At 39.6% G+C, this 20,849-nt stretch overlaps 1 protein-coding gene across 1 annotated transcript in view; it reads right to left on the minus strand.

Annotated features, from left to right (window-relative positions):
- Positions 1-20,849, minus strand: part of SLC25A17 (solute carrier family 25 member 17) — a 41,329-nt gene that overhangs the window by 13,159 nt on the left and 7,321 nt on the right. Inside the window, exons 2-4 of the mRNA XM_028533183.2 lie at positions 11,948-12,008; positions 9,620-9,686; positions 8,102-8,253 (exon numbers count right to left, since the gene is read on the minus strand). Of these exons, the coding sequence (XP_028388984.1) occupies positions 8,102-8,253; positions 9,620-9,686; positions 11,948-12,008 (280 nt within the window). The remainder of the gene's footprint in view (positions 1-8,101; positions 8,254-9,619; positions 9,687-11,947; positions 12,009-20,849) is intronic.

Raw genomic sequence — 20,849 nt, forward strand, 5'->3', positions numbered from 1 at the left:
CAAAACTTTGCTAGAAACTTACAACCTTTGTTATCAAGCAAAGGACAGCATTTCGTTTTGGAAGAACAACTATAAATGGTCATGATGAGCGATTCCAAGTCTTACTAACTGAACGATAAGACTGAAGGGTAAAGAATGTTACTTGCTTATTTATGAGGCTATGTAGAAAATTATTTTTCTAATTCCAGGATGTGGCCATTACTTCAGCTCTAAGATGGGAATACTAATACTTTACCTGCTTAATGACAGGAGATTGATTTCCTTACAATTTAAATGATTCTATTTATTTTTTTTTGGAAAAAAAATCATCTCTGGGAAAACAGAACCAAAATTAAGAGATGAAGAACAGTAACTGAACCCACTCACTAAAATTATTCACCGATTCAAGGAATAATTGGAACACAGCTATCTACTTCTGAAATCTTCAAAACAAATAGTTTTTATTAGCAGCGAATCTTCCTTGGTAAGGAGAGAAAACAAAAATGAAGTATGTTAACTGGCTGTGTGCTTCTGGGAAATGTAGGCAATAACCACTGATACAAGAAAGTGGCAGATGAAGGCCGCAAATCTAACCATCTGTCTCCCTGCGAAAGAGTGCAGCTAGATGCAAAAAAGGAACACATCTGCCTTACCAGGATTAACGCTGGAGGACAGGAAGTGAACATGAACTGTCACAACAACGATAACATCACTGTCATTCAAAAAGTTATTTGTAAAAATCCCAATTTCATAAAAATGGTACTTTCTCCCTTTAAGTTATCTGCAAGGTTCTTTTCCCAAATTCTTCCCCCGGGGATCAAGCCATATGGGCTTACTTCTGTGAAAATAAATAATTAAAACAAATTTCTAAGTTTCAAGTAGAATTTGAAAACAGAGGGGTGGGCAAAAGTAGGTTTACAGTTGTTACATGGAAAAAGACATGCAAGTTATAATAATATAAGAATAAACACTGTTCTGTGTACTCACAACTGCAAATCTACTTTTGCCCACCCCTGTACTATTCCTAGTTTTCCTTGGAAATAATGAAACTCATTTCTATAGTGACTATAATACAATGATAGGGCTCACAGCAGGAAGGAAAAAAACTATTCTATTATTGGAAGAAGGCATAGGTATTAAGATATAAAAACGTATTGTAAGAAGTTTAAAACTCATAAAAGTAAGTTCCAAGGGAATGCCTACCTTCAGAAACTCATTTGACCAAGGGTCTCACCTGTGACGCTACTGACACTCTGGTCCAGACAATCCTCTACCTGGGGCGTATGTGGGGACCAGTGCTGCTGTGTAGGACGGTTGGCAGCACCCTTGCCCTCTGCCCACTAGGTGTCAGCAGCACCCCCAGTCGTGACAACAAAAGTGTCTCCAGAGATTTGCCACACGTTCCCTGTGGGTCAAATCAGCCTCCGTTGAGAACCACTGTTCTAATTCAATCACCCAGTGATTTATTCACTTTAGTTTTGAAAGTTTCAAAAGACAGAAATTCACTCTCACCCCAATAATCTATTTTTATAAGAGCTGTTAGAAATTTTATTTTTATTGACATTAAACCTATCTTCTTAAACAACTGGAAACATATATGAAATTAGCTAGTAAATTATCTTTACCTGAGGTATGAATTAGCAATTCTGAAATGACTCCGTGTGTATTGTGATCCTGGCCCACATCCTTTAGGTAACATAGATCAAGTACAGTCAAGCCCCTTCCCACAAGTCCTCCGTTCATGGTCTGCTCATCAAATATATATTGCACGTCTAGTACGTGATCAACCCTGTTCTAGGTGCTGACAATACAGCAGTTAATAAAAATAAAATCCCTGTTCTCATGAGACTTACATTCTAATGCTATAATAAGACAAGATAAATAAGTAAAATATGTAGAATGTTAAGAGGACAGGCTTAAGGAGAAAAAAATTTTTTAAAGATTTTACTTATTTACTTTTAAAGAGAGGGAAAGGGAGAGAGAAAGGGAGGGAGAGAAACATCGATGTGACAAAGAAACCTCAATCAGTTGCTTCTCATACATGCCCTGACTGGGAATGAACCTGCAGTCCGGGCATGCGTCCTGACCAGGAACCGGACGGGTGACCTTTCACTTTGCAGGGTGGCACCCAACCAACTGAGCCACGCCAGTCAAGGCTTAAGGAGAAAATTTAAGTACATTATTGGGCTGTCTATTTCAGAAATTATGTCCATTTAGGGGGAAGACGTTAGAGGAGGTGAGGGAGTGAACCAGGGAGTTACCAGGCAGAGGAAACAGCAGGTACGTGGCCCCGAGGCTGAGGCACGCCGGGGTGTTCAGGGAGAAGAGGCCAGTGTGGCTGCAGGGGCGTGAGTGAAGAGAACACTAGGAGGGCCGGGTCACACAGCGCTTTATAGGGCAAGGTAAGGACTCTGGCTTTTACTCTGAGCAAGACGGGAAGCAACTGGAAGGCTCTGAACAGAGAAATAATATGCTCTTGCTTGTGTTTTAGCACAGTCACACTGGCTGTTGTGTGGAATACAGACTGAAGGGGACAAAAGGGTCAGCAGGGCACCAGTTCGGAGGCTCTGAAGATAATCCAGTCAACAGGTTACTGTGGTTTGGACTAAGGTCAGAGAGGAGACAAGTGGCTGAGCTGAATGCCATATGAAGAAAGAGGCAACAGGATTTGCTCATAGATGGGAAGCGGGGCCAGAGAGAGAGATGAAAACTTTGAGATTTTTCTCAGGGCAATGATAAGACTAGAGTTGCCACTTAGGAAAATGTAGATGACAAGGGAAGCAGTCCTTTAAATTTAATCCATTCATTCAACAATTAATCAGTACCTTCCCTGCATTGGGCACTGTGTTAATACACTGAGGATACAGAGATAACAAAAATGTAGTATCTGCCTTTAAGGGGTTTACTGTCTAGTAAAACATAAAGACACGATGCAGACTATTATCACACGGTACAGTAAGCACCGAGACAGAGGTACATACTACGGTGGTGCACAAAGGATGGGCACCTAACCCAGAATGAAACCAGGGGGTGGTGCAGAAGCCTTCAGAGAAGGGTTTCTGACAAGTAGCTTCACTGAGAATAAAGGGATGAGTACATAGGAGTTAATACAATGAAAAGGGCAGGAAGACTGTATCAGACAGACAATGAAGTATACTGTACAAAAAGCATGTTTCAGACAGGTAACAGCAGCGAGGGGAACGGAGTTACTAAACAGTCTGGCATGAAGATGGGAATAACTAGAGAGGCAAACCATATCACAGCAGATCTTACATGTTAGGCCCTTACCCCAGATATGGTGGGGGCCTGGCACATTGAGGGTGCCATGTCTTTCTTTGCTCTGTATGCAAACGACAGGCATTGAGGGTTTTGAAGCTGGGGACAACACAATTAGCTCTCAACCATCTCTCTGACAAGTCATGTAATGGATGATGCTCAGAGCTGGCAAAAGACGCAACAGCTCTCCCTGCATGCCAAGCATGAGTCCACCCTTTTTCTCACGTACTCAAGAAAACATTTCAGAATCTAAGTAAATTAGAATAACAGTATTACAATGGGATCTCCTTTAACCAGCTCTACATAATGGACTCGCCAGAGAAACCAGTGTTTCTCCTTCCCTTTATCAGGTACTGACGGACGTCCACAGCACACTGAACACCCACGGCCACTCTCTGGTACATCCATGCTCGCCCACCTCCCTCTCACTGGGCTGTATGCTTACCAAGTGTGAACTATGCCTCTTTTCAAACCTGCTTATGTCATTTGTGTCGGTTACTGTAGGCAAAACATTACAGGTATAGGTTATGTAAGAAAAAAAAGCAAAAATTCCGATCAGTGAACTAATATGCCTTGGCAATACATTTAAAAAACTGAAATAATATATTCATACACCTTAAGTTAAAATACCTAAGGTCAGTAGGCTATTTACAATATTCTTCACATCAAGTGACTTTTTAAAACTAACTGCCCCACTATACCGATCTAGTTGTGTTAGGTATGGAGGAATCTACTGTAATCATAAATTGTGAAAGAATTAGGAAATAAGCAGAGCACAGGGAGAGAGAATAACAGGGGGTGGTGTTTACCTTGTAGATAACAGGATGCCAGGTAGGGCAAATAAACAGCTTTCAACAATCAAAAAGGAAAAGATTTCATCATATACTTCATGAATTAGTAGTTCTACCAGAAGTTGTGAGTTAGTCCTGGACAGTCAATCATAACCTTTTAAATGTCAATACATTTGAACTACAGTAATCTAAAATGCATTAAAATCAAGATAAAAAAAACTTGGTCTCAAGTATAAAAATCAGACTAGATTGCCATTTGTTGCAATGGTAGACAAACAGATTCCCTCTGTACAGGATGTATTCTGATATTTTGTTCCAAGTAGACATATCTCAAACTTGAGTTCTTTGAGTTCTGACACTGTTTGAAAACTCGTGAGAAGACTTCCGGTCAAGATGGAGGCACAGGTAGACAGACACTCTTTGCCTCCTCGCACAACCACAGAGAGAATTACAACTAGTGAGGAGGACCTAAGAGACAAGGAAATGCGAACAGGAATAGTCCAGATAAGAGAGGACACCTGATCTGGGGAAATGGCTGTGTGTACGGAGAAGAAATGGATTCCAAAGATACTTGGGAGACGGACTGATGGTTCTTGATGATCAAGTGCATGTGCAGGGTGAGAGAGCACCCTCGGGGATAACTCCCAGATTCTGTCCTGACCTCCTCACCAACAACTACCTGTTCATTTTCTCAGATAATGAAACCTTGCTATACTCTACGTGAAAGTGAGTCTGGTAGGGGGTGAAGGTGGTTGAAGTACACACATCCAGTTGTAAAATAAATAAGCAATGGAGATATATAGTATATAACATAATTACTATAGTTAATAATATCTTATTGTATATTTAAAAGTTGCTGAAAGGATAGACTTGATAGTTCTCTCCATAAGGAAAAAAAACTTCTAATTATGAGTGGTGATGATGTTAACTAAAAACTTACTGTGGTGATCACTTCTCAATATATACACATATTGAATCATAATGCTGTATGCCTGAAACTAATGTTACAGTTATATTTCAATTTTAAAAAAGCTGGCCCAAGTGTAAGTTAATTAGATCAAAACCAACCTAAGTCTAAAATGAGGAGATTAAGCAGGAGAAAAGCTCAGAGGCCGGACCAAACAACAGCAGCAGTCTCACACAGCTCCGCAGGAGAACTGGGGGCCATGACCGCTCCTGGCCTGGTAACTGCCTTTCACCCAAAGCATTTTGGTTTCAAACGGACATTTCTATTACTGAGTTTTGTGGATCCCAAATTAGTAGTTTTCCAAACAATATATGAAAAGTTATTTCACAAAATACTAACACTAAACATGCAACATTCAAATCTGTTGCAGACTAAAATGGATAAACACAAAAAACAAAGGAAGTAGATATACTTTCTTTCCACCTTTTAAATTAAAATCCTGACTAATCCAACAAATATTTTGTTCATTTAGAAAATATTTACTGAGCATGCTAGGAATTGTTCTTACTGGGAATATAGCAAAGGATACACACACAGACACACTCCATTAAGCAGGTACTATCTGTAAAGAATCTTACATATATGTGCATATATAATTGTCATATATCTCATATGTAATATATATAAGGTACCATGTCTGCATTTTATATATTTCTTTAATGTATCATATATAAATGGAGCTCTAATTCCACTAAGTAGAGACAAATAGTAAATAAATACTCATAATACCAGGCTAATGACTACCCAGCACTTCTGAAGTCTCAGATGACAAGGATCCAACGCCTTCTAACATCTGGCTCCTACTCACCTCTACAACCTTATTGCTCGTGTTCCTACACTCGTTTCACTCATTAACTAAATTAGAGAACTCACCGTTCTAAACACGGTCCCGGATTTTCTCAATTCCCTCTCCTTCCCTTCATCAGGAAACTGTCAGCACTCATCTATGAATGTTACCCATCCTACCAACGCTCAGCTGAAGAGCCGCTGCTTTCAGTAGGCAGAGATCCCACCACCCCAGCCAAAAGTGACCTCTTTTCTTGCTATGAACCCTTTAAAGCATTAACAACTATTATGACACAAACTACACTGGGCTGTGCACTAAATACCTTTGTCGTATTTGGCTACATGCCTTCATACTCGGGGTGGAATTCATGGGTATGCAACCTGTCCAATGTTTTGGTGTCAGCTGTCTTGAAAAGCTTAATACATTGTGAACAAGGAGTCCCCACATCATTTTTGTACTGGACCCTGTAAATTAAGTAGCCAGTCCCGTTCATATTAAACATCTCATGTGAACCTCTCAAAGAAGAAAAAATCATGGAAAAGCAGGGAATTTATTGTAATCTCTCTGTTTTGTTTGTTTTTTTTTAGAATAGAGACCTTCATTTCCATAAACTCTGGGTAGAGGCTGCTAAACAGGGATTACTGATCTTTATCCCTGGATCGAAAAGGTAAAAATAAGCCAAGTCAGTGCAGAAATAAATCTTTGTGCATATGGTCAATGGATCTTCCACAAGGGAGCCAAGGGTTCCACAATGGGGGAAGGACAGCATTATCACTGAATGATGTGAGGAAAACACAAAAGAACGAAGTTGGATCCTTTTATTATACCACATACAAAAACGGACTCTAAGTACATTAAAACCTAAAAAGGCCTAAAACCGTAAAACACCTAGTAGAAAACATAGGAGAAAAGTTTTCATAACATTAGACATTAGACTAAGCAATGATTTCTAGGGCATGACACCCGAAGCACAGGCAAAAAAGCAAGAATTTGACAAATGGGACAAACTTAAAATTCAAATTAAAAACTTTTGAGCACCAAAGGACATAATCGTCAGAGTGCAAGGCAGTCTATAGGATGGGAGAAAATATTTGTAAATCATGTATCTGACAAGGGTCTAATATCCAAAATATATAAAGAATGCCTACAGCACAGTAAGAAAATCATATGACTCGCATTATACAAGGCCAACAAGCAAATGCAAAGATCCTCAACGTCGCTAATTGCCAGAGAAATGCACATCAAAACCACAGTCAAGTGTCATCTTATATTCATTAGGATGGCTACTATCAAAAAACCAGAAAACAGCCTTGGCTGGTGTGGCTCAGTTGATTGGAGCATTGTCCCGTAGACCAAAAGGTCACAGGTTCAATTCCCCATCAGGGAAAATACCCATGTTGTGTGGGTTTGACCCCTAGTTGGGGCACGTACTCGAAGGCAGCCAACGGATGCTTCCCTCTCACATTGATCCATGTCTCTCGCTTCCTTCCTCTCTCTCTAAAAAATCAATGAAAAAACGTGCTGGCGAGGATGTGGAGGAGCTGGAACCCCTGTGCACTGCTGGTGGGATTATAAAATGCCACAACCGCTGTGGAAAACAGACTAGTGATTCCTCACAAAATTTAAAAAAGAGCTACCACATGATGCAGCAATCTCACTTTTGGGTATATATCCACAAGAATTGAAAACAGGGACTCAAAGAGATATTTGCACAATCCATGTCCATATCAACAACTATTCACAGCAGCCAACAGGAAGAAATAACCTGAATGTCCATCAATAGATGAATGGGTGTTTAAGTGGCATATACATACAATAAAATATTATTCAGCCTTAAAAAGAAAGGGAATCTTGTTAAATCCTACAAAATGAATGAACCTTGACAACATTATGCTGAGTGAAATCAGCCAGTCACAAAAACACAAATACTGTATGATGCCATTTACATGAAGCATCTAAAGTAGTCAAATTCATAGAAACTGAAAGTAGAATGGTGGTTACCAGGGGTTAAAGGGAGGGGGGAAGGGGAGTTGTTATTTAATGGGTCTAGTGTTTAACTTTTATAAGATCACAATGTTCTGCAGATCTGTTTCACACCAAAGTGCACAAACTTACTACTCAAGTATACACTTAAAAATTGTTAAGATAGTAAATTTTATGTTATGTGCTTTAAACACACACATATAAGTCAGAAAACTATGTTCTTTGTAGCATAACTTTGTGCTAAAATAACCTCTTAGAAGATATATGAACAAGATAAATGTTAAAATATAAAAATATTTACTCAGAAAACTTTGTTACCTGCAACAAATCCAATTACCAGATCTTTCCCAGTAGTAGAATGTTGACCTTTGACCCAGACTGCTTTGAGGCTATTAAAAGTGTAGAAATAGACAAAATTGGAGCAGCAGAGACTGGAGATAACTGGAAACCACCCTCGATATGGGGCCAACCTAGAGAAAAAAAACATAATAAGCGAAGTAAAGATGCTGGACAAAAGCCACTAGAAATGGGCAAAGTCCCAGGAAAGGCTGAACGTCATTCACATCTTCTCCAAGTTCACTCCTGTACTACAACAGACTCCACACTGTACATACATCATACATTCTGAGGGATGTCCGAACCAAGAAATCTTTTCTAGTGCTAATGACAACAAAAAAACAATACTCATTCAATAGCTGATTTACTGCTTTCCTTTAGTAAATTACTATGTAAAATTAAAGACAATTTCCTCATGGTTATTGGTAAATACATCATAATTCACACAGGGCAAGGACATTTAAAATGAAGTAAATATAGAAAATAAGTGCAAAAAAAATGATGGGGCATATTATAAGGGAACAGGAACCAGACTAAGAGGTTCCCACTGGCCAAACCTAGAGTAATTTTAGCACTAAAATAATAAAGTATATTAAGTGATTATAAATCACTGGTAAAACAGAAATTTCTGAATCTGCACTGATATTAAGTACCATTCTTCCTCATAGACTGCTTATATTACAACAAAAGAAAAATAAAATTATTCAGTGGCTAACTCAAATTTAAAAAATCATGATTAATCAGTGAAGGGCAGGTGGATAATAGGTGACTCCAGAAATGATATCCTGCGAAGGACACATCACCTGTGCATTATTCTGGACCAGAATGCATAGGCTCGGTCTAATCATGAAGAAACATGAGGAAAACTTAACATGAGAAGCATCTTATTTTTTAAAAAGGGGAAGGACTGACTATATCCTTTGAAAATGTCAGTGTTACAGAGGTAAAGGGCTTTGATGTATGGCATAAAACTTATTCTCAAATACTTCAGAAAAATTGTGTGTGGTGTGTATATAATAGAGAGAGAAGGGGAGGGAGAGAGGAAGGAAAGAAGAACGCATGAGCAAATGGCAAAACAAATGAAAAAGTGTTAACAATAACTGAATCTGGGTAACGCACATATTGGTATTCATTGTACTCTTTTTTGTTTTGCAGTTTTTTTATAAATTTGAAATTATTTACAAATAAAGAGTTAAAAGTAAAAGAAGTACATAATCTGAATGCATGGGACAGGAGTGAACTAAACAACTGTTACCTTCTTTGCCTTACCATTTACCACACATAAAACAAAAGTTTGGTTTCATGGAAGACTTGCCAATAAAGAACCAAAATAACAAACCATGCAATCTGAAGGAAATGGAAGTAACTAAGTACTTACGAGTCAGGCAATTGCAAGTTCACAGCACTACGAGGCTATGGCAATGGGCAGAAAGGAGTGTGGGCCTGCGACTCTCCTACGGAGCTTCTCTGTCTAACCAAGACAAAAGCAGTGGTACTCACAGGCCTTCTTCTTTAATGATCTCCAGAAGCACCATGTGTGTGGTTTTGGACTTTCTTTTCTCATCAACTACAACACGAAAGAGTATCTGTTATTCATGAACCATCGCATTTTATTTCGATACCTAATATCCAAAGTAAAAATGTGACGAGTGAAATTTCTTTGAGATTTTATTTATGTGTTCATTTATTATTTTTAGAGAGAGGTGAGATCGGTTGCCTCTCACACACCCCAACCAAGAACCTGGCCCATTACCCAGGCATGTGCCCTGACTGGGAGTCGAAGCCGCAACCTTTTGGTTCGCAGTTCAGCGCTCAATCCACTGAGCCACATCAGCCAGGGCTATTTATTTATTTTTAAGAGAGAGGGGAAGGGAGAGGAAAAGAGAGGGAGAAAAACACTGGTATGAGAGAGAAATATCAATTGGTTGCCTCTGCTTACACGCCCCGTCTAGGGATCAAACCCACATATACCCTGACCAGGAATCAAATCAGCAACCTTTTGCCTTGTGGAAAGATGCCCAACTACCTGAGCTATACCAGTCAGGGCGTGGAATTTATTTCTTATATTCATAAGGCTCTCTTGTTTTTTCCCCCAAAGTTATATATTCTCATTTTTATCTTAACATCTTACAATGCAGAGAGGAAATAAACTACCATCTCTCTTTCAGAGAAGAGGCTGCAGACACAAAAGCTGTGAAGGACACATAGTTGGCAGCAAAGTCAGGATGAAAACTCAAGTTTCTAAAGTTTTAGCCTTGTATTCTACTTCCTAATCTAAAAATATAAAAGGTCTCAAAAGGATGAGAATTCTGCTTTTCTTGGCATTCTTACTGAAAATAAAATCTATCTCAATTAACTTCAAATTTCATACCTACATTTGAAGAGTATTTTAAAAACATAAGAATGTGGAAATAAACCGATTTCTTAAGAATTAAACTGGTACCTATATGGCTTGTAGGGTGTCAAAATTCATGATGCCTATATAGAAGGAAATCCATCAATATCTATCAAAATTACAAGCACGTTTACCTTTTGATCCAGCAATCCCACTTCTGGGAATTTATCCCACAGAACTTATAGAAACAAAGTAGCACATGAACAAGTCTATACTACAAGAGAGAAGAAACAACCCGAGACTCTCCAATGCGGGGGCAGTGTGCATTCATACCATGGAACACTCTACATCTAGAAGGAAGAATGAAGAGACCCTCAATGCACTGATTTAGAAGGCTTCCCAAACAGGATGCCAAGTGAAAAACGGAAGGTTATGGAACAGTGTGAAGAGAATGTTTTTGTTAAGAGAGAAAAGGATATATATTCTTATTTGCTTGTTACTCCATAAAGAAACTCTGCAAAGCCATTTGAGAAAGTAGTAAGGACATTATCTGCAGGGAAGAGAGAAAGGATAAGGGGACAGACTGGAGTGGGCTGTTTCACTGTACTGTATATTTAAAAAATCTATTTTGTTTTTTGAGTGGAGTCATATGAAATTATTACCTGTCCTAAAACTCTAAAATTAATTTAAAATACTAGTTAAGAGAGTTTTAACACAGCAATTAATTTATTCAAAGCTCATCTTACTCTTACCTCTTTTTTCTTAAACTTCTTAAAATTTATTTTTAGAGAGAGGGGAATGGAGGGAGAAATAGAGGGAGAGAAACATCAGTGTGTGGTTGCCTCTCAGGTGCCCCCTACTGGGGACCTGGCCTGCAACTCAGGCATGTGCCCTGACTGGGAATCAAACCAGCGACCCTTTGGTCCGAAGGTGGGTGCTCAATCCACTGAGCCACACCAGCCAGGGCTTACTCTTACCTCTTCATGTACATTTTGGCATAGGTTTATTATTTCAAGTTGAAAAATACTGACAAAAAAAAAAACAAAAACAAAAAAACAAGCAGGAGTTAGAGTTATACAGTCCTATAAAGCAAAAGAGGCAAACTCGGACTCATGCCTAGATGAGCAAACACGGTGGGTATTTAGCTCCACTGTGTTTCCTATTCTCTCTTCTCATTGGAGAAAATCTACCTCCAGCAAAAACTCTCCACTGTACCTTTAAAAAGTTATATTATTTATTAAGATTGTAAAGATTCAAAACTGTTAATGTAAGCCCACTCAAGTTATCTCAGAATAGAAAATGGCTAAGGCTATGACTCATCCACGAACGCCTCTCTGTTAATTAGGAAATAGGAACGATAACGAGTATTTAAAGCCAGTGAAAATGGACAACAGAACCCTAATGAAACAATACCCTTATGTTAGTTTGGAACTTCCTGGAGAAACATGTTTGCTTCCTGGCACCAAGTGAACAGAAAGACAAAAGACACTCACCTTGCAGCCGAAGCCGAGCTGTATCCAAAGGAAAGAACACTGTCATTGCTGTCACGCTGCCCTGCAAAGTTTGAAAAGCCGTTAGCCATTACACTTCACAAGACAATGTGCCACAACTTTCTGGTAAATGAACAAAAGTTCATTATTAATGATGGGTCCAATCATGTTTTCAATGAATACACACAAATATTTTAACTTATTGGGATTATTATCGTTTAAACCTCTATAGTTATGTACTTAAACAGAAGTATTAAATTTTCTAGGAGAAATATCTTTCTTTCTCTCTGATATTAAAAAAAAAAATAGTCCTGGCTAGTGTGGCTCAGTGGATTGAGTGCCAGCCTACAAACTGAAAGGTCACTGGTTTGATTCCCAGTCAGGGCAAATGCTTGGGTTGTGGGCCAGGTCCCCGGTTGGGGGCATGTGAGAGGCAACTGATCTATGTATGTCTCACACAGATGTTTCTCTCCCTCTCTTCCCCTCTCTCTAAAAATAAATAAAATATATATATTTTTAAAGTAGTGGGTCCCTAGAGATGAGAACCTTAGGGTTTTGCAACCTAGGACACACGTCAAGGATAGCAGATGAATAGATTTTTGACCTTTCACAGGTCAGTTGCTGCTCCTATGCTCTGAAACCAAAATATCCAGTGATCAGATACATCTGTTCTCCATGCTTAATCAGGATATTCACCACAAAGTATAAGAAGTGTAAGTATCACATTGTTCTTTATAATGGTTTTGTTTGCCATGCTTTAAATAAAACAGGGACATTCTGTTTGCTAAAAATTCTATTACTCATCCAAGGCAGCGCAATGACAAAAATGATCAAGGAAGAACATGTCACGAGCTCCTACATTCTAACTATTCCTTCTTCCAGCACTATCTACTTCTTTTGCTGTCAGAATGCCTGCTTTCCCTTGTTTCTCTCTCTTGATATATGCACCATTGACATGTCTGATCTTTCCTGGTGTCCTGTGTCTGCTTTTATTTTGTGTAGTTTTTCTTTTCTGTATTATTATCCACTATTTTCTGTGGGTAAAAAGGACTAGTGTTACCAACCCACAACCAGTCCTTCCAGTCACAAGATCCTACACATAAAAACCACAAGCACACAGCTAGGGATGAAATTATACACATGAAATCCTTCGTGGGTTTATGGTTCTCAACCCAGATGCAGGCCCACTGGTGGTATATAATCTCAGGGAGAAGATCAAGTTTTAGACTACTGATCCAACTATAGTTATGCACAATTTTTTACATCATGCTAACGACTGGACACTAGGTCAACTTTATAGATACAAACAAAAATTTGCTAGATCTCTTATCTATTTAAATAGGTCAGCCAGCATGATGGGAGAACACTGTATTATCCTATTAGTGATGTAATTAGTAATTTTCAAAAGTCAGGTGGAATGTTTCCACGCCCTGCCCATTAGGTTATAAATGGTAGATAGTTCATTCCTCTGTGTTCCCCTAGCACTTGTTTATGACTCACACAGCACTTACCTTACAGCGAATATTACAGTGGATCTAACTTTTCCACCAGATAGTAAGAACATTCTATCTCTTCAATATAACAGATTCTTAATAAATGTTTATTAAAGTCACTCTACTTTCAGTTATTTATGCTTTGATGGCTCCAACATAAACGTTCTTTTCTAGCAAGGACTAGATAATACTTAATGTCTCAAGAAACACTGGACTCACAAAGGTTTATCATTTATAAATCTATGCTTTTGGCACCCTTGCTCACTTGATAGGCGATTTCCAAGAAGAAAGGGAATTGGAAAGCTAGAGAACGCTGATTAAGGTTACTAAAGCTGCAGCATTTATTTCCTAGTTCATGGCACTACATCTCTGCTTCAGCTATTGTGTAGACAGGGCCTCTCCAGGCAGAAAAGTCCTGCCGGGAACTACTTTTTCAAACAAGTGGGCTACCTCCATCTCTCTCCCCTGCCAGCTTTAAAAGATACCTGAAGGTTTCTAACTTGGAAGCCCCTGCCTATCTACCTCGAATTCTTAAAGCGATGTACAGTACTCCTTATACCAAGATACAGAGAACAGTCAGCCCCAAAAGGTTAGTGGTCTAGTACCTCCTCAAGGACTAGCATAAAAGATTCACACTGTTAAAACTAAGTAATACTTTAAAAATTTACTAGCATTATTAGAAAGACTAGATCAAGATAGTGAATTGAAAATCCACCACTGCCTCCTCCCCATTCCATCACTAATGATGAAAAAAACATACTAAAAAGTGTTATGCAGAAAAACAAAAAGAGGTCTGACTGGTGGAGCAGAAATTTAAAGAACAGCAGAGTGAGGCTGTTTTGAAAGAGGAAACCATAGGCCCAAATGCACAGAAGGCGTGGTAGGCAGAACAACGCCCCTCGGAAACGTGGCATGTCCTATTCCCCAGGAGCTGTGAACATGGTACATGGCATAGCAGGCGGCTAATCCCCAACCTCAAGATAAAGAGATTATTATTGTATGTCAATAGTAATTGAAAAATAAAAAAAGAGATAATTCTGGATGATCTGAGAAGGCCCAGAGTAATCACAAGGGTCCTTCAATGTAAAAGAAGGAGGTGAAAAAGCAGGTGGGAATGAGGCAATATCAGGAGTCACCCATCGTTGCTGGACTAAGGGGTCACTGGGCAAGCAACGTGGGTGGCGGCCTCCAGAAGCTCTGAAAGGCAAGCAAACAGATCCTCCCCTAGAGCCTCCGGAAGGAATATAACGCTGCTGGCACCTTGATTTTAGCTCAGTGAGACTTGCATCAGACTTCGGACCTACAGACCTACAGATACTAAATGTGTGTTGTTTTAAGACACTCAATCTGTGGTAATTTGTTACAGCACCAATAGAAAAAGCTAACACAAGATTACTGTAAGAGGTGGAGGCAAGCATTGGAAAGCAGAAGGAAACTCCGGGGTGAATTTCTTTTCTTTTTATCCTCACCTGAGGATATTTTTCCATTGCTTCTAGAGAGAAACATCGATGCGAGAGAGGACCATCAACTGGTTGCCTCCATACAGGCCCTGACGGCAGACCAAACCCGCAACCTACATGGGGTGAATTTCTGCTTGACTAGCTGGGTACGACAACCATAGCCAGGTAACCCCAGTCCTAGCCAGTAATCGTGAATGTGGGAACCTGGACTTGCCTAAGGTGAGTAAAAACACTGGTCAGAACAGGAAACTCCGCATCCAGAAAGCTAACCACTGCTAACACCTTGCCAGAAGCCCCTGTCACCTCACTGCAATCCCTGCAAGGGGGAGGGGGTGTGGAGTGGCATTAGAAGTGAGATCCTAACAGTTTTACCCTATTTAAGAGAAAGATACACACACATACACTTATTCTAGGCTTTGTTAGAAAACCTAAGCTTAAACAGGAGAGTTAAAATCTTAAGGGTGAAATGGGGGCTTCCATTACTAACAATATGGTAACCTAAACAATGTGCTGCAAAATATCTACAACTGTTAAATAAAATATAAAAAATGTACATAATAAAACATAACAAACACCATTTAAATGTTTAGCTGAACTCATGGGAAAGAAAGGGAAAGCCACTGGGGCCTAAGCAAGTAGAAACTGACAGGCTCTTGGGCTCTGGTTGCCCGAGGATCTTGCCTGAAGATTCTCGCGCATCCAAATCATAAATGACTTTATTAGTATTATTTTTAAATTGAAGCGGGACTCACATAACATAAAATTAGCCATTCTGAAGTATACCATTTAGTGACATTTAGGGCATTCACAATGGTGTGCAACCACCTCTAACATGTTCCAGTCTCCATCACCTCAAAACTGTACCCATTAGCAGGCACACCCCAAAGTCCCCTTTTACTCAGCCCTGAGAGGCACTGATCTGCTCTCTGTCTCCACAGACGTATCTATTCTGGATATGTCATATAAAAAGTCATGTAATCTGTGACCTTTGTGTCTGGCTTCTTTCACTTCACTTAATGTTTTCAAGGTTTATCCACATTGTAGCATGGGTCAGTTCCTCATTTCTTTATACGGCTAAAATAATATGCCATTGTGTGTATACACTGCATTTTGTTTATCCATTCAAAATGTTTTGAGAGGGCAGGGGGTATAAGGAGACTAAATGGTAATGGAAATAATATAATGAAGATCAAATTAAAAAATGTTTCGAGCCCTGACTGGTATAGCTCAGAGGATTTAGCACAGGACTCTGAACCAAAAGGTTGCCATTTCGATTCCCAGTCAGAGCACAGGCCTGGGTTGCAGGCCAGGTCCCCAGCTGGGGGCATGCGAGAGGCAACCACACATTAATGTTTCTCTCCTTTCTCCTTCCCTCCCCTTCCCCTCTCTCTAAAAATAAAAATCCTTTAAAAAGTGCCTTGAAATGAGACAGAGGTAGTGATTACAACTTGTAAATGTACTCAGTACCACTGAATTGTACACTTTAGAGTGGTTAATTTTGTTATGTGAATTATACCTGAATTTTACTAAAAAGTATTTGATCTTCACAACAACCTAATGAGTTATGTACTATTATACTCTCCACTTTCAGATGAGGAAACAGATACTAAGAGGTTTTGCAGCTTGTCTAATGTCATATACTTTGCAAGTGATAGATCCATATTTGAACACAGGCAGCCTGGCTCCAGAGTCCATACCCTTAACCACTACTGTGATTAAAACTTAAATAAAAAAAAAATTGGACTTCTGGCCAAGATGGAGGCATAGGTAGACACACTGTGCCTCCTCGCACAACCAAGATAGGGACAACAATTTAGAAACAGAATAACAACCAGAACTGACAGAAAATTGAACTATATGGAAGCCGGACAACCAAGGAGTTCAAGTAGACACGTTCATCCAGACCGCGGGAGGGGCGAAGCTGGGCAACTGGGCACGGGGCTTGGCGCAAAGAGCGTTGGGACTGGGCACGTAAGGCATTGGGGGCACGCAAGACCGCAGCGTGCAGACCCCGGCCGAGGGGTGGCAACCGGCAGACCCAGCCAGGTGGCAATTGTGAAGCAAGGCACTGTGCGCAACCCAGGATCCCAGAGCTGGGAAATAGAGCCTTGGGGCACTCATTGAAAACACCTGTGGGGGTTAAGGCACAGGGAGAGACTCCCAGCCTCACAGGAGAGGTTGTTGGAAAGTCCCATGGGGTGCACAAGCCCGCCCACACAGGAATTGGCACCAGAGGGGCCCAGGGGGAAGTGGCAGAAGGGACAGAGGTCCAACGGAGAGCAGAGCAAGCGCCATTGTTCCCTCTCAGACCCCGCCCCCACATACAGCGTCACGACCCAGCAACTGGGATACCCCACTCTGGTGAACACCTAAGGCTCTACCCCTCATATGTAACAGGTGCGACCAGACCAAAGGGGGGTAAAAAAAGATGGCTCAAACAGAAGAACAAATGAAAGCCCCAGAACCAGTACTTTTAAGCGACCGAGAGATAGCCAACCTATTAGATGCACAGTTCAAAGCACTGGTGATCAGGATGCTCACAGAATTGGTTGATTTTGGTAGAAAATTAGATGAAAAAATTAAGGCTACAATAAGTGAAATGAAGAAAAATGTACAGGGAACCAATAGTGATGGAATGAAAGCTGGGTCTCACATCAATGAAATGGACCAGAAGGAAAAAAGAAACAACCAAACAGAAAAGAATGAAGAAATAAGAATTCAAAAAAATGAGGAGAGGCTTAGGAATCTCCAGGACATCTTTAAACGATCCAACATCCAAATTATAGGGGTACCAGAAGGAGAAGAGGAAGAGCAACCAGTGGAAAAGTTATTTGAACAAATAATAAAGGAGAGCTTCCCCAATCTGGCAAAGGAACTAGACTTCCAGGAACTCTAGGAAGCTCAGAGTCCAGAGGAAATGTAGAAGCTAAAGAACTTATGACACATGGACAGGAACTAAAGGGGGAGAATGGGAGTGGGAGAGGGTGTGCAGGGTGGAGGGGAATAAAGGGGGGTAATGGGACAACTGTAATAGCATAATCAATAAAATATATTAAAAAACAGTAAAAAATTAATGCTAAAGAAAAACGAGTAAAAAAGTTACTATTATGGGGCTTATTTTATGTGTCAAATATTTCTTTCATGGACTAGTCTGAAAACCTAGCAAAGCCTGGCATAGCACATGCCCTGAACTTGTTAATGAATAGTGTGACTATGTGTACCTACAAGTAAACTTCATATCCACCAGAAAATGTATTCCAAATGCTGAAGGTATATTCAAAGCAAAACTATTCTGTACAATGGCGACTTGCTATATTAGTCTCCTTGTCAAGCAGACACTGATGACTTTTCATGAGTAGCTTGTTACTGGAAGGAAAATATTTATTATATATGAAAGCATGTGAGTCTTATGTTAAGCTATATAAGTACATGATTCTTTTTTTTTTTAAGATTTTATTTATTTATTTTTAGAGAGGGAAGGGAGGGAGATAGAGAGAAACATCAATGTGCGGTTGCTGGGGGTTATGGCCTGCAACCCAGGAATGTACCCTGGCTGGGAATCGAACCTGGGACACTTTGGTTCCCAGCCTGTGCTCAGTCCACTGAGCTACGCCAGCCAGGTCAGTACATGATTCTTCAGAATATGAATTAAATTCCCTTTTTCATAAATAAGTGTTTTTCACTCTTCAGACTCTATGTTCACTTTCATAAAATTAAAAGGTACAAAATACCAAGAAGATATAACCACAGTGTACAATACAGCTGTGCCACAGAGGCATAAAAACAAGTCCATTGTTTTGAGTCCCACAGAATTCTAATCATCTGAGTGGGAGTTCTATTGCTGACAATAATTAAAATTTAAAAGGATCCATTTCCAAAGGAAAATCTCCTTCTATTTCACCAAGACAAACATTTTTAGACATTATATTTTACCACCCCGCTCTGGCATTTAACCATTTGGTGTTGGAAAAGTGTATTAACTCCCACACTGCACTGGTACCTGGAGCTGGAAAAGCCTTTAGACATCACCTGGCAGTGGAGTCCCTTTGCCTGAGAACTGAGCAGCCTGGGCCAGGGAAGTTAAGGTCTGCCTGACGCTGGAGTGGCAGAGCCTGAGCTAAAATTAAGATCCCTCAGGCTTCTGTTTGGTGGTCTACCTCAGTTCTCAATCAAGGCATAAATGACTTTTAACCTTCACTGTTTTCTCCCACTTAAAAAAGTGCACATGACACAAACACAAATACACAAATCTGGAAAAATCAAACAATAAATACTTAACAGTGATTATACCAGGAGGAAAAAAATTAAGTGTGGCTTCCATTTCCCTCATTATGCATCTCTAATTTTTTTTGTAACAATAAGAATGTGTTAGTTTTAGTTTGAAGTGGAGAAAAAGCAACTTTTTTTAAAAAAAGACATCTGAATACTAGAGAATATAGCCCAGGGAGTCTCAAAGTATGGTCTGGAGATCCTTGAAAGTCCCCGAACCCTTTCCAGCAGTCTGCAGAATCAAAACTATTTTCATAAGAACGCTATGGCATTATTTGCCTTTTTCTTTCTCGTTTTCTCAGTGTGTAGTCAAGTTTTCCAGAGGCTACATGACATGTAATATTGTAAGAAAGAATACAGAAGCAGATAAAAGGATCCAGCTATCTTCTATTATGTCAAACATTAGAGAGGTTAACAAAAATATAAAACAATGCCACTCTTCTATTTTTTGGAAAATAACACTTAAAATGTTACATGTTAATATGTAATGGGTTTAATATTTTTAATGACTATCTTAATGATTTCTCGGTTTTAATTTCTAATTCAATAAATATTGAGTTATAATAACATAAACAACACTGTTCAGAGTCCACAGTTTTTTAAGAGATTCTGATAGCAAAAGGTTTGAGAACTGCTATTATAAACATGTCATTAAATATGAAAAATAGTACATTATTAACACTATTTTACACATCACTTCTAATACCCCTTTCAGCTGATGTTATAATACCAGTGTGACGTACACTGTTGAAAACATCACACCACCTTTGGGTTGGCAACTGTCCTCTCCCGGAAACTCTTTAAAAGTAACTCCCTAAAGAATAAGTATAGCCTATAATTGACACTTTAGAGAGAATCATTTATTAGAGGCATTTTTTTTTAAATAACAAGGATACTACATAGCTGATAAAGACCATCTAGCCCTGGCTGGTGTGGCTCAGTGGACTGGGCGCCAGCCTGCAAACTAAAAGGTCACTGGTTCAATTCCTGATCAGGGCACATGCCTGGGTTGTGGGCCAGCTCCCCAGTTGGGGGCATGTGAGAGGCAACGAATTAATGTTTCTCTCCCTCTCTCTCACACTTCCCCTACCTCTGAAAATAAATTAAAAAAAGAACATCTAATAGGATGCTAAAAGGGCAGGCAAGTGCAAGTCTGGAAGTGAACTGAATATCATGGAAATTCAGAAGCTGGTATCATTGGAGTGGAATGAAAGCCTCTAGGGGTAAGCAGGGGTCAAGTCAAAGGCTTCTGCTAAGTATATTAAGGAGCATTCTAGTGACCAATTTGAACAGATTTGGGAAGAAGAGAAACTTCAAGGACCACAGGTTTCTGGCTTAATGAGCCAGGATAACAGTGTCTGTCATTAATTGAGATGGTGAACACTGCTGGGGGAGCAATTTTGGGGCAAGAGATACTGAATTTGGGTTTGAATGAGCTAAAGTTTAAGTGTCTCAAAGACTTCTATTTGAAGATGTCCAGCAGGTGGCCAGGTATCAGTCGGGAGTTCCAGAGATTCTAGGGTAAATATTCAGATTTGAAAGTCATTAGAGTGCTGCATATTTCCTTATCTTTAAGACAAGAATGATTCCACCATGATGTCACACATTTCATTTGTTAGGGATGGTGGGGTGATTATTTTACTAAAAATGCGTGAATGTATATTGTTTTCTTCATTTCCATAG

Source organism: Phyllostomus discolor, chromosome 2 (genome assembly GCF_004126475.2).
Source record: "Phyllostomus discolor isolate MPI-MPIP mPhyDis1 chromosome 2, mPhyDis1.pri.v3, whole genome shotgun sequence".
NCBI lineage: Eukaryota > Metazoa > Chordata > Mammalia > Chiroptera > Phyllostomidae > Phyllostomus > Phyllostomus discolor.